General features: G+C 45.7%; 1 protein-coding gene across 1 annotated transcript in view; it reads right to left on the reverse strand.

Annotated features, from left to right (window-relative positions):
* sspo (SCO-spondin) overlaps nt 1-23,974 on the reverse strand; it is a 71,437-nt gene that overhangs the window by 19,216 nt on the left and 28,247 nt on the right. Inside the window, exons 47-94 of the mRNA XM_028970383.1 lie at nt 23,769-23,889; nt 23,447-23,660; nt 23,000-23,141; nt 22,671-22,817; nt 22,212-22,472; nt 21,954-22,109; nt 20,762-20,917; nt 20,508-20,672; nt 19,922-20,107; nt 19,211-19,333; nt 18,979-19,108; nt 18,767-18,892; nt 18,608-18,699; nt 18,308-18,487; nt 18,063-18,233; nt 17,562-17,814; nt 16,658-16,704; nt 16,212-16,382; nt 14,483-14,617; nt 14,122-14,264; nt 13,915-14,009; nt 13,780-13,829; nt 13,035-13,190; nt 12,437-12,607; nt 12,280-12,359; nt 11,275-11,444; nt 11,132-11,178; nt 10,760-10,960; nt 9,099-9,269; nt 8,705-8,902; nt 7,940-8,039; nt 7,615-7,835; nt 6,758-6,907; nt 6,485-6,651; nt 5,594-5,739; nt 5,288-5,508; nt 5,173-5,208; nt 4,600-4,764; nt 3,828-4,037; nt 3,105-3,272; nt 2,892-3,026; nt 2,575-2,812; nt 2,339-2,485; nt 1,771-1,817; nt 1,488-1,658; nt 611-787; nt 308-463; nt 33-157 (exon numbers count right to left, since the gene is read on the reverse strand). Of these exons, the coding sequence (XP_028826216.1) occupies nt 33-157; nt 308-463; nt 611-787; nt 1,488-1,658; nt 1,771-1,817; nt 2,339-2,485; nt 2,575-2,812; nt 2,892-3,026; nt 3,105-3,272; nt 3,828-4,037; nt 4,600-4,764; nt 5,173-5,208; nt 5,288-5,508; nt 5,594-5,739; nt 6,485-6,651; nt 6,758-6,907; nt 7,615-7,835; nt 7,940-8,039; nt 8,705-8,902; nt 9,099-9,269; nt 10,760-10,960; nt 11,132-11,178; nt 11,275-11,444; nt 12,280-12,359; nt 12,437-12,607; nt 13,035-13,190; nt 13,780-13,829; nt 13,915-14,009; nt 14,122-14,264; nt 14,483-14,617; nt 16,212-16,382; nt 16,658-16,704; nt 17,562-17,814; nt 18,063-18,233; nt 18,308-18,487; nt 18,608-18,699; nt 18,767-18,892; nt 18,979-19,108; nt 19,211-19,333; nt 19,922-20,107; nt 20,508-20,672; nt 20,762-20,917; nt 21,954-22,109; nt 22,212-22,472; nt 22,671-22,817; nt 23,000-23,141; nt 23,447-23,660; nt 23,769-23,889 (7,238 nt within the window). The remainder of the gene's footprint in view (nt 1-32; nt 158-307; nt 464-610; nt 788-1,487; nt 1,659-1,770; nt 1,818-2,338; nt 2,486-2,574; nt 2,813-2,891; nt 3,027-3,104; nt 3,273-3,827; nt 4,038-4,599; nt 4,765-5,172; nt 5,209-5,287; nt 5,509-5,593; nt 5,740-6,484; nt 6,652-6,757; nt 6,908-7,614; nt 7,836-7,939; nt 8,040-8,704; nt 8,903-9,098; nt 9,270-10,759; nt 10,961-11,131; nt 11,179-11,274; nt 11,445-12,279; nt 12,360-12,436; nt 12,608-13,034; nt 13,191-13,779; nt 13,830-13,914; nt 14,010-14,121; nt 14,265-14,482; nt 14,618-16,211; nt 16,383-16,657; nt 16,705-17,561; nt 17,815-18,062; nt 18,234-18,307; nt 18,488-18,607; nt 18,700-18,766; nt 18,893-18,978; nt 19,109-19,210; nt 19,334-19,921; nt 20,108-20,507; nt 20,673-20,761; nt 20,918-21,953; nt 22,110-22,211; nt 22,473-22,670; nt 22,818-22,999; nt 23,142-23,446; nt 23,661-23,768; nt 23,890-23,974) is intronic.

Genomic DNA, 23,974 nt, shown 5'->3' on the forward strand with positions numbered 1-23,974 from the left:
TAAATCAGTAAGGTTGCAGCATCCATGCCGACCTTGGGACAGTAACAGCCTGGAGTGCAGGCTTGATCCCCAGCACAGGTCTCTCTCTGACCCTGCAGAGCGCAGTGCTTCTGACAGGGGGCGCCACAGTTGGAGAACTGGAAAGGTTCATCGCAGTCTGTGGAATGACAACAAGTGCTCACGGTGAGGCATTACAGAAATGGAGAGGCTCCATGAAGAGCATGATAAATAAGCTCAAAACAAAAGCACCTGGCATGCTGGGAACTAGCACACACGCACACACACACACACAGCATGGGGGACTCACCCAGACAGTTTCCAGGCTGACAAAGTCTGGTCTCTGACTCCAGCTCTGAACACTGCTGCCCTCTTGTGGCCGTAGAGAGTGGTGCACGGTGGCGCTGCTGCCATTGGGAGACGCAGGAACAGGCGGTCCACTCACTCCACTCAGACATGGGGCAGTCTGGACATAAATCAACACAAAAAACGCACTTATGTTACTTACAGTTTAAAATTGTTACATTGTAATTATATACAATATATTTATTATATTATTATATTATCTTTTTTTTTTTTTTTTTTCTTTTTTTTTTTTAATAATTTTTTGCACCTGGGCAAGGCCTTTCATAGCACAGCTGAGTCTCCTCCCTGTTTCTGTGCAATTCAATGTCAGGGGGACATGCAGCGTCACCGTCCTCCTCGCACACGCACCGCCTGACCCGAGAGACCACACCCGCACCACAAGTCCGGGAACATGGTGACCATGGCGACCAAGGGCAAAGGTCATCTGAAAACAAATAATTATGTGCTCATGAAAAAAATTTCATGATTTCACTAATTGCTTATATCTTTCAAAGGTGCCATAACATAACATTTAACATTAATACGTGTTCCACTAGCCTGTCTATGGTCCTGCATTGACTAGAAATGGCGATAGGTGTAAAGAGAACTTTGGTCATTCTGCTTCGCCGTTCAGAAAGTGGAAGCTCAGACGGTCATATCTGGAATTTGTGTCAAATTATGTTACCCAAAGGACAGGGAAGGTTACCTCCCCTTTCTCATGCTTTTTTCAAGAATTTCCCACCCTTCCCCTAAAACATCTTTTCTAGTCATGCAAGATTCTGAAGATTGAGTGGGTTAATTTACATTTTTTTGTAAAAACACAGACATGACTTCCTGTCTGCACCAAACATTGTGATTGGTGAATGATGTCGATGACAAAATTTTTGCGAAAGCCTGCTCAACTTCTATATGCCGCTCTCCTCCTCATTAGCATTTAAAGCTACAGACACAGAAACGGCACGTCCTGGGAAATCTCATTGTGGGACTTATTACAAGTGCCTGGAATTCTGCACCGCAGCTGAATTTCAGACAGGAACTTCAAATACTTTATTAGGGGACCACTAAGACACGATATAAAAGCAAAAGAATTTCATGTCAGGGGACCTTTAATGAATGTATATTCAAAGTGCCTAAAGTGTATTTACCAAGGCACGGTGGAGCATAGCAGTCCTGAGCGTCCCTCTCCAGTCCGGGACACACGGTGCCGTTGTTCCGGGGTGGAGGATTGATGCAGGCCCGGCTCCGTATCTGAGTGCCCCGTCCACAGGTCACGGGGCAGTCTGACCATACAGACCAGGGCGTCCAACCGCCATCCACTGTCAATAACAAACATCAGCTACTGAACATTTATTAAACTGCACGTTTTGTTTAAATAATGAAAAAGAGTGTTGGGGTGTCGTTCATCAAATTTCATTTTTTGGGACACACCTTGGCAGTCAATGTCTTGGCAGTATTCTCCTTCTGGGGTGCAAGTACTGTAAAAATGAGCAAAATTAATAAAAAAAATTATTCATTTACTTAATGCATTTACATTGAGAGTACTTTGTGAGTAATGTGTAAAACTAATAATAATACATACAAGAATATGTAAAACAATAAAATTACAACACATTTCATTGTACGTTTTTGTCATGATCCGCACCGGCAGGGGTTACTCCGGATCCGGAGTTCGGACCGGAGTTTCATGTTCGTCTCGTGTAATGTTCCCTGATCGTGTTAACCTGCTGTCTATTTATATAATTGTATGAAACTATCCTGTTCGTGTCTGTTCACCGTCGGGTCATTGTGCGTGTTCATGTTCCCTTGTCTCGTGTGTAGTTTGTATTAAACCCCTCTCACGTGAAATCGTGCGAATGCGTCCTCCTTCATCGCCATGTCCAGCCCACCCGGGACAGTTTTATGTATTCTATATGATATTTTTAAGTCTGCAGATCACTAGCCCATTCAGTAAACCAGGTCAGATTCCTGGTTTGGTTCCTTTTTTTATTTTCCTCACCATTGCTTACACTCCCCCTGTAGCCATGTGTCTCCAACCCTCAGCTCCTGATGGACACAGATAGGTGGGCATGGTCCTGGGTCACATGACTTATGCTGCACTTCCTCAAAGTTGCACTCAGCATCTGGTGTCTCAGGAACAAGTGATCTGATTGGACACAAGAGCTGAATATTGATCTGAGGATGATCACGGGCGAAAGATTCAGTGGGTTTCCCTGCATCTGCTGTTGGCTCCACCTGAAGCGTGTTCTCCGGCCCGGGCCGCAGGAGGCGCTGCAGGAGGCCCAGTTGGACCAGGAGCTCCAGGAGCAGCCGCCGCCGCAGCTGCGGTTGGTGCAGGAGAGGATGGCGTCAGCGCAGCTGCAGTTGTTGCAGTCGACCTGATGAATGCTGCCGGCGGCCCAGCTCTGACCCCGAGAGTCGACGCAGTCGCACTGCCACAGCTTCACGCACACACCGTCCTGCTGCAGCTCACCTGCGCACACACACAGACGAGCATGCAGCATGGCGCACATACACACACAAATCCACAACTCAGCCTTTCCCTCGCTTACCTCGAGGACAGCGGCAGCCAGGCTGGCACCCGTCGTTGCCAAGGCACTGGATGCCCTGCTGGAGGTCTGAGCATCGCTGTGGACACTCGTTGGCGCATGGAGTGAATTCTTGACCTGGGGGGCACCTGCGCTCGTCTGCAAAGCACAGTCACAATAAGGCAACAAGACGTTGAAATATGCAGAGAAAGTAACTGTAAGGGGAATGGGTCTTACCACACGGTTGGGTGTTGCACGGCTTCACCTGGTTCTTCTCGCCCTCACAGCTGCGGCCGCCATTCTTGGGCGGGGGGCTGGAGCAGGAGCGAGTCCGGACGGACCGTCCGCCCCCACAGCGCTGGCCACAGCGAGACCACGGGCTCCAGCGGGACCAGCCGCCATCCACTGTCATTCCAGAGGCATTAGTGTTACTAGGCACCTAATGCCTTTCTGTCATCTACTGTATTCTAACATGTCACATCGGGTAAATTCGATATATCCACCGTTTTAAAAAAAGGCTCATTGTTAACATTTTTGGAATCTCTTTGGAAATAAGAGTGGCCTTGTTCCTGGTTGGCTACAGGGGCAGTGGTCGGCCTAGGAAGGAAGTGGACCCGTAGTCAGAAGGTTGCCGGTTTGAATCCCAATCGCCAAGGTGCCACTGAGGTGCCACTGGGCAAAGCACCGTCCCCACACACTGCTCCCCGGGCACCTGTCATGGCTGCCCTCTGCTCACTAATGGTGATGGTTAAATACAGAGGACACATTTCGTTATGTCACTGTGTGCTCTGTTTGCTGTGCTTCACAGTGACAATCACTTCACTTTCATAAGTGTAACAAATGCAACAGATTTGGACAAATTTTAGAAGTTAACTCTGCTCTATATTTTGTTCTGCACAGTTGTGACATTTCCTTGCTGCCTATCCTCCACGGATGTTGGAAAGTGTGGCCGTCACTCACCCTTGCAGGCGCGGACGTTGCAGAAGCGACTATCTGTGTTGCCCCCCAAGATGTCGGAGCACCAGGAGCCGTTGACCCCCGGTGGCAGGAATGTGCGAACGCGCTGCTGCTGGCCCACCCCACAGGTGCGAGAGCACAACCCCCAGTCTCCCCAGTCAGTCCAGGAGCAGTTCTTCTTGGCGCAGTCCTCACCCTGGCATGGACCTTCGTCTGCAATCAAACACCAGGCACAGACTGTCAGTTCTGTCTGATGGTTTTATAATTCAACATTTCCACTGCTATAAAGTTACGGGTCCAGCTGAGTGGCTCTTGAGGGTAGTACAGACATTTAACAACCAGAATTCCTTTAAAAAAAATCAATCAATGCATTTAATGTGAATCTTTAGCAATTTTTACTCCTCATTCTTTAGATTTTACTGACCTCCCACCGACTGATGAGGGATACTTCAGGCAGCCTCCATGAACACATGCATGCCTTGAAATATATAACTATGAGGGCTGCACTGAAATCCCCACTTCATGAAAACACTTCAAAACCCTACTTTTTTCACAAGCGAGAAACAACTGGCAGAGATGTCAGCATTGCAAGGACATTTGTCTTATTATATGCATGTCAAAAGCTCAATCTTGCACCAAACAGCCAGATAGACCATTTCTGGGTGTGTATACCTGTTCAGGTGTGACAGAAGGTCTGATGCAAGACAAGTGAAAGAGGTTTTTTGAGTTATGCATCGCAAAAACAGTATGAAAATTTAAGTGAACAGGCCAGTACCCGAGCACTGGGGCAGGTTACAGGGCTTCTCCTGCCGGGTCTCTCCAGAACATGGCGCACTAACACAGTCCCTGTGGCGGGACTTCATGACCGGCCACCGGGCATCTGTGCAGGTCTTGGAACAAGGGCTCCATGTGGACCATGATGAGAACCCAACATCTTCATCTGAGCAAGGAGAAAAAAAAAAATCAAACATCACAAGTATCATTTTGACCTTTTCAGTGTTTGTTTTCCAATGGAAAAAGCAAACTTTTTTTTTCAATGCCATTGGTCCAGGAATCTGCAGCATCTGGCAAAATCTTGATGAAAGTTAATAAATTGCACCATACTTCAGGAGAATAAGAAATGCATTAAGAACTCATGTCTTATGATGTGATTACTCATAACCAGACAGCGAGCCTCATATTCATTTAATGACGGCCTGTTGTGATTTAAAGTTGAAACCTTGGTGTTAATAGCTTTTTGGATGGTTTTGGTTCATGATAGGTGTCTGGCAACACTGCATAAACTGCTGTACAGTGCTTAACTACATATGACTTTAGAAAAGGTGGATAGAAGATTGACATTAAGTACCTGGAAGACTTGGTTCCTCCGTTGGGAATGTGACAACTGCAAAAGAACATTCCACAGCAATCAAGAAAACAGTTCATCCTGATAAAGCAAGATTTTTTAAGGATTTCCACAGTACCTGGGCAGTCTGGAGCCTGGCAGAAGGTGGTCTCCTGCCACGGGCCCACACAGTCACGTCCCCCGTGTGCAGGGGTTGGATTAGTGCAGCTCCTCGTACGAATCTTCTGCCCCAGACCTCCACAGGATAGTGAGCAGGCGCTCCAAGGGCCCCAGGGTGACAGGCTCCCGTCCCGAGGGCAGGAGGTGAAGGAGCAGTTCCACTGGCCCTGTTCACACCAGCTGGCCATAAAATGAACGGATTTCAAATGGCAATGAACAGGTTGTTTCGCAAAGGAACAGAGCGCAAGAGATTTTCAACTCTTACCAGGAGCTGCACTCATGAAGCAGTGCCTCCCCAGATGTGAGCTCAGAGCCTTCTGTAATGTTCTGCAGGTCAGGGGTCAACTCAGGGGTCACAGACACATTCTGAAGTGTGGCCAGGAGCTCTCTGTCTACCAGGCATGGACACTCCTACACACAGTAAAAAAAGTAAGTAAGTGGAATTCATTGTCATTCATAACACACAACAGCACAACAACGGATGCATAGCTGAGCAAAGTTTGTTGTTGTTTTTCCAGGCTAATGTGCAGATGCAACAGACAATAACACGCAACATAAACATACGGACATTACAAATATTTCACTTCTTACCCAGAGAGTGGGTAAGACCACATAAGACAGCTCAAAACCAGCACAGTGCAAACAATAAACTACCATTACCATTATTAAATGAAAGAAAATCTTTACACAGCTATTGCACTATATAAAAATAAACCTCATGTTAAAACGTAAGACTTATTGGTGGTAATAAAGTGCCTAAGTGACTAAGAGATCGAAAGGTTGTTAGCATTGTCAGGATTTAAGTTTGAATGTGAATATTAACAGTCTGTGTGCATTAATGTTCAGGCGATTTTTAAAAAGTGTGTGATCAGAGAGTCCGTGTGAAAGTGAAAGTGAAGTGATTGTAATCGTGAAACACTGCAGCACAGCACACGGTGACACAACGAAGTGTGTCCTCTGCATTTAACCATCACCCTTGGTGAGCAGTGGACAGCCATGACAGGCGCCCGGGGGTGTGTGACTAAATGAGTCTGGATACGACTAACACTAACAATGATGCAAAGACTAAAAATTAAAACTAAAATTAGTGAAAGGCCGCCAGAAACAACTATAGCTTGTAGGGAAGTGAAGAGGTTGACAACTAGAAGTTACTGACCTGTATACATGTGCCACGATGCTGATAGGTGTTGGGTGGGCAGTGGCAGCCCTCCTCACATCCCTCTGAAAAGCAGCCCTCGAAGCCACTAACCTGGGCACAGCTGAACGGGCAGCCCTCACCACGCTCACACTCCCGGTACAGGCGCCCGGGTGGGCAGCCTACCTCTGGGATAAAAGCGAAGAGCACATGTTAGTAGTGTGTGTTTGAGGACTTGCCAATGAGAACCTGTTCTACTGGGGCCATGTTATTTGGAATTACGGCAAGACTTACCCAGACACACTTGGGTGTTACAGGTCTTGCTTTGCCTCCTGATGCCAGAGCACCGGGGCGTGCGGCAGGCCCGGGTACGGGATTGTTCCCCGCCTCCGCAGCTCACTGTGCACATGGACCAGGGGCTCCAGTCGTACCAGGGCCCTGAGTCTGCATGGTACACAAAGACTTTTTCCAATTTGTTCACCCATTTGGTTTACCACATTTCTATTGTTGTGCCAGAGATACATGTCAAGTCATGTAAATACAGATAAATTAACACATTAATATTTGACCTTCTAAAATTTATTATTTTATGACGTCACACCTTGACTTTCATAAATTACACAATTGAGATTTTCGTCCTTTCTGTTTTAGCAATTTATCAGTGTTCCATCTTGCTTTTAATGTGTACTGCATCTCACTGTACTTGTCTGTCTTGTTTTATTGGATAGATGTGACACATGAGTGCAAACCCCCGACCCCATCCCCAGACCTCCCGTCTGTGCTGTAGACCTGGATTCCAGATTTTTGCTTCTATATAACACCTTCCATTTCACTGGTTTTAGCACTGTCTGTCAGTCTTCTTTATTTTGTTTGCCTTAAATGTTACTCTTGCATTGCACTTTATTTAGCCATACAAGGAATTTGTCTTGATGCTGTCATAATTGAGGTGCACAAGAGACAAACAGGGAATTTGTTGACAAAATGACATGATGATTAGAGTGAGACCTTGTTTATAATCTAAATATTAACTGCAATATTAATACTGTAAGCAAACACTAATCTAAATATCGGACTCTATGTTTTTTTAAGTAAAAACTTAAAAAAAACACTTTAAAACCTGGCAGATTTTGCATTTATAAGTAAGTGTGTACCTGCACACTGATGTGTGTTACACTCTTTCTGCTGCTCGCTGCCTCCTGTACACCCTCTACCACCCCCTTGTGGGGTGGGGTTGTCACACTTCCGCAAACGCAGCGTGACTCCACCTCCACAGGGGGCGGAGCACTGTGACCATGGACCCCACTGGCTCCAGCCCCCGTCGACATAACAGCCAGGTTCTGACTGACAGTGTAGGACCCCCGCTTCACAAGTGCTGATCAAGTTTTAGAATAAAGAGAAAAGAATCATGTGAGATTTCCCCTAAAACAAAATAAGTGAAAGGACAAAATGGTCAACATTTTTTGTTATAATCTGTACCAGTTGGTGCAGCCTGTGGTGATGTTATCTCCTGGATTCACAAACTCGTCTGATTGATAAGGCCAAACCCAGGAAGTGTTATTTGTGTCCACAACTCCATCTGGCAGAGACAGAAAAAACCTTCTATTGAATGATGGCCTCAACTGATCACTCTGTTTTAACCAGACAGTGCTGCATTGAAAGTGTATAACACACAGGTAGTTTTAGGATGAGGCAACCACAATCGCATACCCAGCACACTAAATATCTGTTTGAGTCATCAATGAGGACATGGGTTGATGGAAAGGGGCGGTACAATCCAACCCTCTGTTTTTATTTTCCTTAAAAATTGGGCCAGTGATGGCCTAGCGTGTAAGGAAGCAGACTCGTAACCAAAATGAAGATTAAGATCCCGAAACGTCAAGATGCCACTGAGGTCCCCGTGATCAAAGCACCGTCCCCACACACTGCTCCCTGGGTGCCTTTCATGGCAGCCCACTGCTCACCATGGTTAAATACAGAGGACACATTTTGACATGTCACTGTGTACTGTGCTTCACTTCCCTAAAGAGGCAAACCAGTTTCAGAGCTAAACATTGCATAAACATCTAGTAGTGTTTGATTACGGTGATGTATCTTTTACTGGTTGTGTTTTAGACCCAACCGACCAGTCAGGGGTGAAAGGTCATGTGACACCCTCCAATGAACCTTAATGACCTGATCACAGATCAGAAATGTCTGCAGTTTGTACAGCAATCAGACAGTTTGAAGCTGCTGGTTTCTAACCTGAGGTGACATTGTGGAACTTGCATCGGCACTGCTCCCTTTCCACACACACCCCGTCCTGCAGAATCTGGTCTCCCGGGCAACCACAAGTTGGGCTGCACTCTGGTGTGTCCAGACACTCTGTGTCACCATGGAGATCAGAGCACATGCGTGGGCAGGGCTTCCCACAAGGCCAATGCTCCTGTCCTCCACCGCAGTCTGACAGAAACAGAGTTTGTCAAGGCAAGCAGAACTTGATGTTCCTTCCCGTCATACACAGAAACTCACATAACGTCCCCCTGGGTCAAGTGGTCCACATTCATCACGTCAGAAATTAGTTAGCATTATTTGGTACATCATTAATTACTATTAACGTTTGTTAATTGTTTCCCTGGGACTGGGAAAACCAACTGACCAGAGCAGATGGTGGCATTGTCATGGCAACCGCGGCTCTGCCAGCTCTCCCCGTGGCAGGGCAAGCCCCCGAAACGAGCAGGGGGGCTGCTGCACTCCCTCTTCCTCACGGACACGCCCGCACAAGAGTCACACTCCGACCACACACTCCATGAGCTCCAGGAACCATGAACTAAGAGAGAAACAGCAAGGTCTTAAATATCATAACAGGAACGTATCATGCAATGTGGCACACATTCATGTGAAATTAGTTTTAAATATTCTCTAAATCCATACTTTCCTAATATATTTAATATATATTAGTTGTAAGGAGCAGGTTTAAATATAATGATCAGAGGTTTGTCTCCGTTTCCAACTGACAATGACGACTGAGAATTGCAAATCATTTCATTAAAAAATTTACAATTATTAAAACAAATTTACAAATTTGCGGAACCCCAATCACTGAATCAAATTTTCAAGCAGCGAATCATAAAGCGACAGGTACTGTCAGGATTGCCTGCAGCTGGGCTCCACACCTGACTCCAATCCTGACGCCCCATAAAGGGCAGTGGTGGCCTAGCGGTTAAAGAAGCGGCCCCGTAATCAGAAGGTTGCAGGTTCGAATCCCGATCCGCCAAGGTACCACTGAGGTGCCACTGAGCAAAGCACCGTCCCCACACACTGCTCCCCGGGCGCCGGTCATGGCTGCCCACTGCTCACTCAGGGTGATGGGTTAAATGCAGAGGACAAATTTCACTGTGTGCACCGTGTGCTGTGCTGCTGTGTATCACATGTGACAATCACTTCACCTTCTTTCTTCTACTTTCTAAATGTCGGAAGTTTCCGCCCCTTCTAGGTCTCCGGCATTTTTGTGAACTTGACATTGTAACCGTGTCTTAGTATTTTCAGTTCTGGCAATCGCCACACGCCTACGGGTTAGTTTCAGTTCTTTATTGTAGTTAAATTGTTTTCGGCCACTGTGCCGCTGTTTATTTGTATTTATTGTTTATTTGTTAATAAAACCCTGTTCCCAGCATGTCAGACCTCTGCGCTTCCTTCCCCCGTAAATCCGTAGTCGTGACAGAATGCCGGAGACCTAGAAGGGGCGGAAACTTCCGGCATTTATGGGGCGTCAGGATTGGAGTCAGGTGTGGAGCCCAGCTGCAGGCAATCCTGACAGGTACTATGGACTGGAAAGTTTGTGCTTGCTGATCGACCATTTACCGTGTGAGCTCGACCCGACTGGAGCCTGACTAAAATGATAGAAGTTGAGCCCGACCCCAGGCCAAGATTTACAGCTCTAATCCCTAACGCTCTAATATGATGTACCAATTCAAAGAGGACAGTGCACAATAGCCATAACAACACAGGGGAAGGAGGAAGCACAGGCGCCCGACATCATGAAAGTGTGGTCGAACAGGAGCATAGGGAAGGGTCAACTTACATACCGTTCCCTAAGTGAAACTAACACAGGGCACATGTGAGAAATTAGAGACAACAGTGTGAACCAGGATTACAGAGCATCCAGAAAGTATTTGTAGCTTTTCCACTTTTCCCACATTTTGTTATGTTACAGTTTTACTTTTACTAAAATTTCCAAAGCCTCACGTAAACTTTTTTTACATTGTCATTATGGGGTGAAAAACTGTAATAAAGGTTTTAAAAAGTATTAAAAATGACCTGGGCAGAAGGTGAGAGATGGACAGTCCTTCCTCTCGATCTGCACCCCCATGCCACCGTGCGCCTCCTGCACACCGGTACACGCTGCACCGCCTGCTTTTGGTTCTGGACAGCTGCAGCCCCGGTAACGGGACACCCTCTCTGCACCACACGTCTTAGAACAGGGGGTCCAGGCAGACCACTGACACCAGCCGCCAGCCACTGAGATACAGATTGCATGCATTCTTAATAGTGTTAATTAAAAAGGGTTTTATAGAAATATAAAAAAAAAAAACACCATGTACAACAATTAAATAAATCTGTTTTCCACATCACTTTGGTTTAAAAAAAAAACCACAATAACTCAGATGGACCGATGGATGGATAACAAACCTGGACATGGTGTTTTGCTGCAAGAAAGTTTCCCTTCTTCACAGGTACTGCATCAACAACAAAAGAGGTCACACATGTGAACATCACACACTAGCCAGACACACATGCATGTAGCACACACACTTTCTCGCCCATTTTGGTACCAGTTGTTGCAGCCGTCCGGAGCCGGGATGCTGTCCCCCGGGATGAGTCTCTGGCCGGTGTTGAGGTCCAGACAGGGGCAGTCGTCTCTCTCCACACAAGAAGTGCCGTTGGCACTGAGCACACGGCCACCCGTGCAGTAACATCCGGGCTCACAGCGCCACTCGCAATGCTGCAGTGGTGACATTTTAAACGCAATGACCTTGGTGACAAGCAGCATTCTTTTCCGGAATTTTTTAAAACTCTGAAATAGTTTCTCCACTCTTTGTGTCTTCAAGTCACTAAGCTGCTTATGATTATGACAACAGTCGTTTTGAAGGTGTCACAATCCGAGTGCTCCGGTCCTGTGTTCCCCTGACCAGAGTGTCATGTCCCATCCTTGTTCTGTCATCCATCATTTCGGTCTCTGTTTACATTTACATTTAGATCATTTATCAGATGCCCTCATCCAGAGTGACTTACATTCAGTAGTTACAGGGACAGCGTTCCCCTGGAGCAACTTAGGGTTAAGTGTCTTGCTCAGGGACACAATGGTAATAAGTGGGATTTGAACCTGCGTCTTCTGGTTCATAGGCAAGTGTGTTACACACTAGACTACTACCACCCTGTTTCATGTGTGCAAGTGTGTGTTTGTGTGTGCACCCACGTGTCCCATTTGTTTTTATTAAAAGCCATGGTTTCGAGCGAATGCATGACAGAAGGCAAAGAATCTGATTCATCACACATACTTTGTGTTCTCTGTTCATTCTGTATTGCCTGGTGCTACAGGCATAACAGCATAAAAGCATACAAGCCATCATTACCCTAAGATACATTTACATTTACATTTACAGCATTTACAACACACTGCATAACAGTCTCTATGCCAATCATCATCATCATCATTGCTTTGAATATGCTTTGAACACTGTATTATTAACATTGTACTGCAAGCATGAATAAATTCTTTATATGCTGTATTTTGGAATTATAGATGAAATAGAATGTGGTTACTTTTATTCACTTACTGCTAAGTCATCACATGATCTGGGACATGAGGGGCCACAGCTACTGAACGCAGTGCCAGCGACTTCAGAACACGGGGCCACTATAAAACACGAACACACATTATATCTAGCATAGACAAATTTGCTCACATACCAAATACACAATCATAATGCATACCAGGACAGTGGTCAGTGTTACAGGGGGTCACCTCCGACCCTGGCCCTTCACAGTAATCCCCCTGACCCTGTGGAGTGGGACTGTCGCACTCCCGACGGCGGCTACGTACACCCCCACCACAGGATTTGGTGCAATTGGTCCAGGACGTCCATTCGCTCCAACCCCCGTCTTCTACAAACACAGCAATCAGCCTGCTTCCTATAGTGCACCATTTCTGATTATTACCTATCAGTTGATCACACAATCAATGGGCCGCAATGGGCGATTCTGCATCGAATAAGTTATATAAATTATATATATATTCACACAAGATGTAGGCTATGCCTATGGTATTTACTTAATTCATTATAATGGTCACACTTTCTGTTTAAACTTTGACAGTGTGAAAGCAATTTCTGGTCAAAATGTCTGTTCACATTTTTGGGTTGTGTTCTGATTCGTCGGGAAATGGAATCCTCGTGAGACCAGTGAAGGTAGTTTAACAAGTTACTGGTGCAATTACACAAATGAGCATCGCAACATACGTGAAAGAGCTTAAACATTGAGATTATTTGCAATGAGCGTTCAAATAGTATAAAGTTATAAGCGAGCTACTCACGGTCGCAGGGTAGATTCACACAAACTTGGTCTTGGCGCTCTGGTCCGGCGCAGTGCAGACCTCGGCCGGGGCAGAAGCGGTAACGGGACTGTAGCCCCGCCCCACAGCTCGAGGAGCATCCACCCCAACTCGTCCAGCCAGACCACATGCCTTCTGCTGAAAACACACAGCCCAAACAGCACCAGGATGTTGAAACAAATATTCCTTTCCACCAGTATTCTCTTCTCTACCTAAAGGACCTTTTGGCTCTTATTACGATTTAATTTGAGTATAACCGTACTTTGAAATACTAACTGCGCTATACTGTATAACATGAGTTCAAAGGGAGTGTCCTTACAAAAAGGGCGTGGCTTAGCATGGGACACATCTGATTGGTGAGTATGATTGATCTATTACACAGGAACACCAGTGCAACGTGCTTAACTGTTGTGGCACCTGTCGGATGCCCCCCACGCCCAAAGAACCACAAAGAGGACAGAACTTAGTTTACTCTGCTGCATGCCCCCTTGGACGGATTGATTCCCGGTAAGAACTCTTTCTGCACTCACTCCGCCCACGCTCTGCCCATTAGGGTGGCACCACAGCGAGCCGCGCCCCCACCACAACATCACTGCAGCTGCCTCTCTTCTGCCTGTATCCCAAACGCCCCAGGCGGTCACCAACGCTCCAGTCTCTCTTAAGTGAATATTAAAAAGGGTTGCTTTCCATGCACATGTGCACACGGTGCTCTGATGGTTATTCATACCGTCGCAGTTGAGCTCTGTGCAGTTTGAAAGCCTCCCTGATTCACACGTGCTGTTGGGAGGAGGCAGATTGTGAGTATCTGCACAAGAACCTCATTAATCAAGAGCAAAGAACAAAGACTTAGAAAGTGTGGCACCAGTTATTGCAGTCTTTAGGAACCAGGTCCCCGGGGTCATACTGCTCCCCGTCCACGTCACATCGACACCGAGGTAAAGGCACACACACTGCGTCCTGATGGATTTAATCACACACACACACACACACACCTACAATGACTAAAGACAGACAAAGGGCGAAGCAGTGGAAATGTCCAGAAAAAGAGACAGCAGCCTTAAAAACCGACCTGCAGAGCAGAGCCCAGGGGACACTGGCAGCCCGGAAAGCAAGTGGAGTTCCTCTCAGAGTCCTGACCCAGTTCTGCACAGGTCACAGCGTCCCTCACACAGTCTGTCCACTCCTGGCCGGCGGGGCAGACCGTACTGTTGCCTAAAACAGAGAGTGTTCACAATGGCAATCACTTCTAAATCTGGGGAGAGATTTCTTTTTTCAGATCTGATCTGAGCAACCTTGGTTTCCATTTTTATAATGATACTCATCACGGTTACACTGTGATCAATAAAAAAAGTCAAACTCAGTAAAAGGTTTTTTTTTTTTTTTATTTGGCTCTGGGTAAATATTAATATCCCAGGTGAGGAGGTACCCACCACAGGGCTGTAGGTTACAGGCACTGAACTGCTGAGGGATCCCATGGGTTCGATATGGACCCCGGGTTCTGTTCCTGTAACCGCCTCCACAGGGCACAGAACACTCTGACCATGTGCTCCAGGGCAACTTTGTCCCTGGGAAGAACATCCAGAGACACAAAATAAAACTGTTAGCCAGGCCATACCAGACACCCAGCTGACATAAAAATGCATGTTGAAGCTCTTTCTTTCAAATCTTTCAACATTTACATTTACAGTATTTATCAGATGCCCGCATCCAGAGCGCTTTGCTATCAGCTGTTAAATTCAAGATTGGTTTATTGTCAGTACAACAGGATACACAGTGTACCGTGTATTGAAATAATGTTTCACATATAAAAGAAAGAAAAATATATATGTATATAAATGTACATACACACTAAACTGAACTATACTAACTAAAACTGTAACTTAAATACTGTACAGTATCTCTATAAGAGAAAAGTAAAACTTTTCTGTACAATGAACAGGACAAACAGGACACAACAGGACATATTGGATATATCCACATGATATATTGGATATATCCACATTTGTCAAAGACAAACGTGCATAAAGGGCAGAAATGTGCAAAAAGAGCAGATATGTGCAAAAAGAACTGAGATGTGCAAAATGGTGAGTATGTTATACTAAGACTGGAAGTGTATTGTTGTCGAGTTTATCAGTTTTTTGGTAATGGGGTAACTGCTTGGGGAAGCAGTAACTGCTTGATAATGGTAACTGCTTGGTGGAAGAAGCTCTTGCAGTGTCTGGCTGTTACAGTTCTGATGCTGCGGAACCGTCTGCCAGATGGTAGGAAAAAAATTAAAATTAAATTGTGAAGTGATTGTCACATGTGATACACAGCAGCACAGCACACGGTGCACACAGTGAAATTTGTCCTCTGCATTTAACCCATCACCCTTAGTGAGCAGTGGGCAGCCATGACCAGCGCCCGGGGAGCAGTGTGTGGGGACGGTGCTTTGCTCAGTGGCACCTCAGTGGCACCTTGGCGGCTCGGGATTCGAACCGGCAACCTTCTGATTACGGGGTCGCTTCCTTAACCGCTAGGCCACCCCTGCCCCAAGGAGGGAGGGCCTGTGACATGTGAGGGGTGGTGAAGGGTAACCTTCATTATGTTCCGAGCTCAACAGATGAGGTGTTTCTCATAGAGCTGAGAGATGGGTGGAAGTGGAACCATGATGATGTGCTCTGCTGTCTTCAATAGAAGCTGCAGGGCCTTCTGCTCAGCGACAGTGCAGTTCCCATACCAGCGGTAGAACAATGTGAGGAGGGAGGTTGGCCTTCTTCAGCTTTCTTAGGAAGTACAGACGTTGGTGGTGGACAGTCGCTTTACTCAGGGACACAATGGATGCTTTTAACCATCACCCTTAGTTAGCATTGGGCAGAGATGACAGGTATCCGAGGAGCAGTGTGTGGGGACGGTGAGAATGAACTGCTTCCTTAACCACTGTGCCACCACTGCCCCAATGATTCATTTGGTCTTGGGATACATTTGCGATTGTGTTGCCCACTAGGTTACTACCAAACTCTACTGACATTCTGGTCCTGATCAACACATCATGTTTATGCAATGCGAGAAAGGAAGAAGACAATGTCAACTGTGATGAATATGATGTATGTCACGATTTCATATGCAAGTAACTTTAATGCAGGGTCTGGACCTCTAAATTGCAAATGTATTTGTCACCTTGACAGGGCGTCACACTGCAGGTGTCCAGCCCCATCCGATCTCCCACACAAGGGCGGCCTCCATTTGCTGGAGGAGGATTGGTGCCCGAGCGAAAGCGCCTGCGGACGCCAACGTCACACGTCCTGCTGCACGTGCTCCATTGCGTCCAGCTGGTCCAGCCGCAGTCAACTGTGTGCAGTATGGAAGATTTTAAGCACACAAATTCAATGGCAATTAATTCCATTGTCGATTCAATATTCGATTCAATAATTTGATATTACATGTTGCAATTGGCAATTCAATGTGCAAAGTGCTGATGCAATCCTTAGTTCAAAATTCAATTCACTGAATTGCATTTAGTATTTGTGATGGGTTTTCTTCACATTTATGCATAGTTTGACTATTTGACATTAACATCCATCTCAATGTGCTGTGGACAAAATCAATTCATGACGTAAACTCACCGGGGCACACAATTGTGGTGCACTCCATCATGCCATTGTTGCAAGAGCTACAGCAGACCAGACAAAAGACATATTTAGAAAAAAAAAAGTTAATTCTACATTTTGCAATACTGAAATAAATAATTCAATATTACAGTCATTGTAGCTGTATAAAATGTCAATCTAGCACTTGGTTTTCTTATTGTCTTATTGTCAAACTTGAGTACCTTTTTATTCAACAGAGTGAATAAAAAGGTTGTATTCATAGTTGGATGTCCTAATGAACCGGAACTGATCACTTCATCGATGGTAACCTGAAAGCATGTTGTAAGTCGCTCTGGATAAGGGCATCTGCCAAATGGCGTAAATGTAATAGTCATACCAATAGACCTGTGATTAGAAGAGTCCTGAGCTACAGTGAGCTTTCATTCTGAAGCAACAAACATCTTAAAAGGTGTTTCTCTATATCATCTGATTATGGCTTGCATGTGTAACCTTCCTATAAACCTAATAAATAATAGATTTTATTACAAACAATGGACATTTTTAGTCCAGCTTTTTTTCACAGTACACAGTAGTCGACTAAAGTGGTATTGCAGTTTTTGGTAGATGCAAGGGTACAAGAAGAAACTAGAAAACTAGTTCTAAAAATAATTATTCAAATTTCAACACGTGAGGCTAAGGAAATTGCCAGGATAGAAGGGTTAATATGCAGCTTTTTACCATTTACTAATACAAAACCCAAGTGAGAACTACCAGAGTGTATAGCATGGTAGTAGCCAGTATAGGGTGATACTAGCCTATTGGGTAACAAAATGCCACTTACTACACTTAACCCTTGTTGCTTCAGGGGGACTGTCCCTGTAACTGATTGTAAGTCGCTCTGGATATGGGCGTCTGATAAATGCTGTGAATGTAAATGTACCAGTTGTTGCAGGCATCAAGTTGTACAGTGGCTCCTTGTGAGTAGACTGCCCCCTGGTGGTAGCAGGGACATTGGCTGAGGGCCACACAGCTTCCATTGAACAGGTAGAGTCCTGGGGCACAGTAGCAGCCGTCGTAACAATCTGTGGCACACTCTACAGACGAGGTCACATCCATGCAGGCGCGCGGGCACGCCCCACCCTGAGACTGGCACTCGTCAGCATGCATGAACACCATGTCCTCAGGACACTGGCCTGGAGTATACAAATAGGAGCAGTATGCAAAGTTACATCAGTGTCATGAAGACATACTTTAAAAGAAGAAAAGAAACATGCTTTCAGTGAGAATCTATCAATGTAAATGGTCATGAAAATAAAGAAAACACATTGAATGAGGTGTGTACACACTTTTGGAGTATACTGTATATACATACACACACACAGTGGGTACAGAAAGTATTCATAATACAACCATAAAGATATATTCTATATGTGTAGGATACCTGAGCAGGGGTGCGTGTTGCAGTCCCGTGTCTGGATGTGCGGCCCTTGGCAACTACTGCCACCATGCTGTGGAGCAGGAGAACTGCAGAAGCGCTCCCGTGTCTGAGCCCCCGAATCACACTCCGAGGAGCATTGGGACCATGGTGACCAGGCCGACCAGGCGCCATCCACTGGTGACGGGACAAAAGCCCTCAGTGACAACATTGGCAGACCAAGACTTGCTAACTGTACCTAACTTCTGTACCTGGGCAGTGTTGGGTGTTGCAAGGCTCCTGCTCTTCTTGCTCTCCGAGGCAGGGGGCACTGTCCGTGTGGTTACAGCTGCGAAAGCGTCTCCTCACGCCCACGTGATCGACATCAAGGAAGCAGGTCTTGCTGCACTCTGACCATGCAGTCCATTCAGTCCAAGGAGCTCCCTTTTCATCTGGCCAACACAAGAATTACAATTTGAGCTTAGAGGAAAATGGCACATTGGATAGTATTAATATCACAAGATGTCTGTTCCGTGTTCTAGATTTATGGGGTGGTGTCAGAATTGGCTGACCTGGTGGGCATGGGGAGTGGCACTGCCGCACCTCTGTCAAGTCACCAGAACAGGGCTGAACTACCAGCACTCCCAAAGACCTTAGTGGAGACCTGGAAAAAAAATCATTTTGAAAAATGATGTTAAGACATCTTCATGGGATAACAGTGCTATGCTGACCTGTAGCGCTGCTGTATGCCAAATCCACAGGTATTGTCGCATGGTGTCCAAGAAGACCAGGCAGACCAATTGCAGTGGACAACGCAGCTTGAGTTGTCACAATGGACGAGACCATCTTGGCAATTACTGTGTAATCATTACAGAAAGACGTTATGTTTTTTTGTTTTTTTACATGATGCTGTTTTAACTGTGCAAATCTAGATTAGACTCACCATGAGCTGCAGTTGTCCTTACTGACTTCTTCTCCTGGCTGCAGCACCAGACCTTCCCACAAGCAATCACACCTGCTGATATTGACACAGCGACCATTTTGCAGGTAGAGACCTGGAGGACAGCGGCACCCTGGAGAACCAAAAACGCTGTTGACAATGCACTTCCATAAAACAATGTGTGCATATTTTGAGTAGCATGCTTAATGCATTATAAAGTAATATAATGCCCAACCTGTGACACAGTGGAAAGTGCAGTTGGTCTCGGAGGACAGGCTTGAGCAAGTCAAGGGACATGGTTCCACACGACCATCAAGACAGTCTCTCAGCTCCACCAGCACCATGCCATCCGTGCAACCTTAGACAAGATATTAAGACAGGAATATATTCCTAGACTTTGCATAGAGAAGGGGGAGGTTGCGCTAGAGATCGCAGGGGGTCCGTATAATTTCATCTGTGCTGAGGTTACCAAAAATATATTTGTAAGCATTCTATTTCTAAAATCTCAATAACACACCCAATAATGAAAACTCTATATAGCCTGCAGTGTCAAATTAAGAGAATAAAAACAAAAACTTACAACTGTTGTGCTTTTCATTCATTTTTTTATTAATCTTTAATCATCAAAAATAATAATTGGTAATTAATCATTTTATTCTTTAAAAAAAAAGTATTGGGGAAAGAATTGGGGTTGAGGGGTCCTGACTTGTCTTGGACACAGGCAGGGAGTAAAAATGGTTGGGAACAACTGATCTAAAGCAATCAAATACTGTGGTGAAGTTAATTTTATTTTCATCACATCACCATTTTTTTAAATAATTAATTTGGGGTAAAATGTCACATTTTTGAGGACCTGATAAACATGAAAGATTCATTTTCAAGTATGAGTTAATTATTTAAACCAGCATGAAGAGATTTGTTTACAGATTGTTATGTTTGAACTCACCCTGCTGTTTACCAGAGTCACATGGGTGGGTATTACATGTCTGCGTCTGCAGGGTCATCCCCTCACATGCCCCACCACCGTTCTTTGGAGGCGGGTTGGAGCATGTCCGGTTCCTGACCATCAGCCCGCCGCTACAGGTGGCATCACATGGGGACCATGGCATCCATGTTGACCACTGGCCGTCCACTAACGAAGCAGGACAAAAATATCAGCCATCATTTAACCCTTTAACCCTGCGTGGAGACAATCAGGTTTAAGTGTCTGGCTCAGGGACACAATGGTAGTCAGTGGGGTTTGAACCTGTGACTCTGTGCTCTGTGCTGGTTCATAGGTGAGTGGAGAACCACCTAGTGGTTCTTCCTTACCTGATGCTAAAGAAGGTTTTGAGTTATTATTTATTTCTATCCAAAAGGTTTTGAGCAATTATCTTTGGGATAACGTTTTTATGTCTTGCATTTAAATAGCTCCATTATAAGATTATAGAAAATATACAGTAAAGCTTGTTCTTGGATTTTGGAGCATCTGGAGCAACTAATTTTTAAGTAAATTTGATTCTGCAACTCATGTGAAGCTGAGATAGACTGACCTGGACAGGCCTGGAGGAAGCACGCCCTGCTATCAAACTGCGCCCCACCACACACGCCCCCTGGCCTGGCCTCCCTCAGGACTTCCCTCTGCCGGAAGAGTGAGCCCAGGCCACACGTCACACTGCAGCTGCTCCACTGGGTCCAGCCGGACAGCACGCAGTCCACTGCATAGGGGGAGATACAGACACCATCTTCAGCCACATCAGCACGCCTACGAATCTCCGCTAACAGTGCCAGAGGAATTCATTCGTACCGCAGTCGATCTCGTCTGAGCCATCCGCACAGTCCCTGTGGAGGTCACACTTTTTGTCCAGGTGGACACACTCTCCACTGGTGCAGGAGAACTGCTTGGCTGAGCAGGGAGTAGGCAGCGGAGGAGGCGGAGGACTGTAGGTGGGTGTAGGTGACCCTGGGTTAATGTCAAGTGGGCAGATTTAGAGATTATAGATTTTATAGGTAATTAATTTTAGTTTACCATATAGCTTGACGTATGGGTAATCCTTTTATTTATTTGTATAAATGCACTATGTGTGAAATGGTATTGTAAATATACACTGGGAACGCTGCCCCCCCTCTGTTCACTGCTCCGGTCCGTAATCACCAGAAGCCCTAATCAGCGCCTGCACTTCCTTTTTTATCCCTCTGAATAAAAGGACTGTGTCGCGTTAATGTCTCCGCCATTCGTTACATTTTTCCTGCAGCCAAGTGGCTATTTTAGCTTCAAAAATTCACGAAATTAACAAAAATAAATTTATGTATGCACAAATATCACTGCAGTTACATTTACTCACCAACCGATAAACCTGCATTTACAAACCAGCATTTTTATTTGGCTGCTCATGTTAAGTGGTGTCACACTGCAGGATTTGTGTTATATTCCATTATATTGCGTTATATTGATGACTCCCGATTCATTTTATGAAACTTTTTCACAGTTCATACCAAGAGACCACGACAATGCGCTGAAGTAGTGCAATGTTGCCACCATAAAATCAAACTCTCAAACACCAGTTGATGTGATTGGCTATAAACTTTGGATATTTATTTGTGAATTTTGAAACTAAACTTACTCTATAAGTGCCATCTGTTTTAGGACCATGATCCCTTCTGTTTTTGTTTGAAATAAATTTCAGTTTTCTTAACTTGCAACTGGTTCCTCCATCCCTGCTTGTTTTTCTGTAAAATGTCCTTTTTGTTTTTGTAAATCAGGTCTCCAGATCAGGTTGGAGGTTGGGCTAATGTCAGTATTGTCACTAATAAAAAGAGAAATTCACTCTGGAACCATTTTAAAATAAAAGTGTTCCCTAAATTCTCACAAGGCCAGATCAGATAGAAATTTCCCTTTCTCGTGTGGATGGGGCCTAAACCTCTCTTGAATAAACAAAACAATGAATGAGTCAAGCTGCTTAAACATCTCTTGCTGTTTGTGCGGATTTTTTTTTTACCACAGAGATCTTCATCTGAGCCATCGATGCAGTCCTCTTTCCCATCGCAGACCTCTGCTGCATCTACACACCCAAACACTCTGCAGGTGAACTGGCCCTCGACGCACAGGATTCTGGGTAATCCATCATCACGGGGTGTAGTGGTGACCACGAGGCCTGGTGGCGAAATTACTTATTTAGTCACTCAGACTTCAACACTCATTTAGGCAAAATGCGTAGATGAGCAGGATATTTGTGATGCCCATGATGCTTCACAACCTGTTGTGTTCTTCAAGCCCGGACCTCCGGACTGGGGAGTTGAGGAGCGGAGGCCTGGTCTGCCTGTGGGGGTTACTGGCCGAATCCCTGGTTCTCCAGTGGGTCCAGAGACTGGGACGATGCCTGGAGATCCTGTTGGAAGTGTGGATGAAGTTGCCACTCCCGGCTGACCTTCCTGTGGAGTTCTGGTGTGGAACCCTGGGCCTCCTGTTGGTGTGGAGTGATTCTGCAGCCCAGGAGAGCCTGTGATGCTAGCTGTGCCTTTAGTAAATAAAATAGGGTGAAATGTAACTTATCAGATTTGACGTTATCCCAACTATTTGAAAAGCTTAATTTCCTCCTAATTGAAATACTTCTAGGACTAATGGAAACAATGTGTAACACTACAATTCATATGTTACAGGGTTGGTTGGTTTGAAGTAGACGATTGGCATTTGAAAGTATGTAAGGTTCACCTACCGCAGCCCTGCTCATCAGAGTGGTCCAAGCAGTCAGGGTGAGAGTCGCACAGGACCGTAGCGGAGACGCACTCCCCGCTGGAGCAGGCGAACTGGCCCTTCTCGCACCTCCATGCTGTGGTCGGGCTACTGGGAGTGACCAGTTCGTCTAGTTAAAAAAACAGCACACACAATGCATGCAAGGCAATTAATGCATGGTGATGTGATCATAAGTTGCATAATTTAGTCTGTCCCCTTGGAGCTGTGGCAGTAGCAGCATTTGAATGATTGGGGGTTCGTGTTCTCCTACTCGTCTGTGAAACAGACTTTGCTCATTAGAATGAGATGTACCCCCATGACAGCCCAAGATCTCCACCCGCAGGTAGAAGGTGTGGCGGTACTCCACAGGGATGATGCGGAGGAAACGCGCCCGCACCAGCCGGCCCAGCCAGCGGGTGACTGGTATTCTGCCCACCATCTGCACCTCGAATACCTTACAGACACAAGGAAGAGATCATAATCCTTATCTATTAATGCACAGTTCCACTTTGCACATTTATTACTCATTTCACCTGTTTAGCGCTGTCTGTCTCATTGTTGTCTACATGACTTTATGTCAGTATGTAACTTTGTTTAATTGTTTAAATGCTACATGTAGCACCAGGTTCCGGAGAAACGCTGTTTTTCGTTTCACTTTGTACCGTCTAACACGTATATAGCTGAAATGAAAATAAAGCTCAACTTCATGATGTTACTGCAGGCCACACGGCAAGTGTGGTTAAAATATGCTTTCTGTACCTTTGCAGACGAGCCCCTCTGGCCATTTTCTTTCAAGTCCGTGAAGTGGTTCTCGGACATGGAGAAGGCCAGGCGGTACTTGGAGAGATAGCCCGACATGTGCTCACCCCCCTGCGTCACCACGCCTGACACCCACGTGGGCTCTAAAAAGTCCACCTGGAAGTAGGGCTGCAGGTCGCTGGGTAACGGGCTCCAACCAGGTTCCATCACTGGACTGCAAAACACGTCATACATACCGCAGACCGCAAAATGCATGTTATGATTCAAATATATTTCTTTTTGCTGGTTAAACAGGTTTATTAGTGCAGTCTCGTGGGCTCACACGTTGGGCACTATGTTGAGGCGGCCAGCGTCGGCTGGATTATTCTCCCGGTGGGTGGAGGAGGTGAGCTGCCCATAGTGAATACTGCCATCCTCCAGACCGAGTGCAGAGGTGCAAGCGCCTGAGGAGAAGTGCTGTATTGTTACAGAAGTAGTGGGTTCTGAAATAATGAGTGTTATTGTACAGGTTACTGGACTTTAAATAAT

Source organism: Denticeps clupeoides, chromosome 2 (genome assembly GCF_900700375.1).
Source record: "Denticeps clupeoides chromosome 2, fDenClu1.1, whole genome shotgun sequence".
Taxonomy (NCBI): Eukaryota; Metazoa; Chordata; class Actinopteri; order Clupeiformes; family Denticipitidae; genus Denticeps; species Denticeps clupeoides.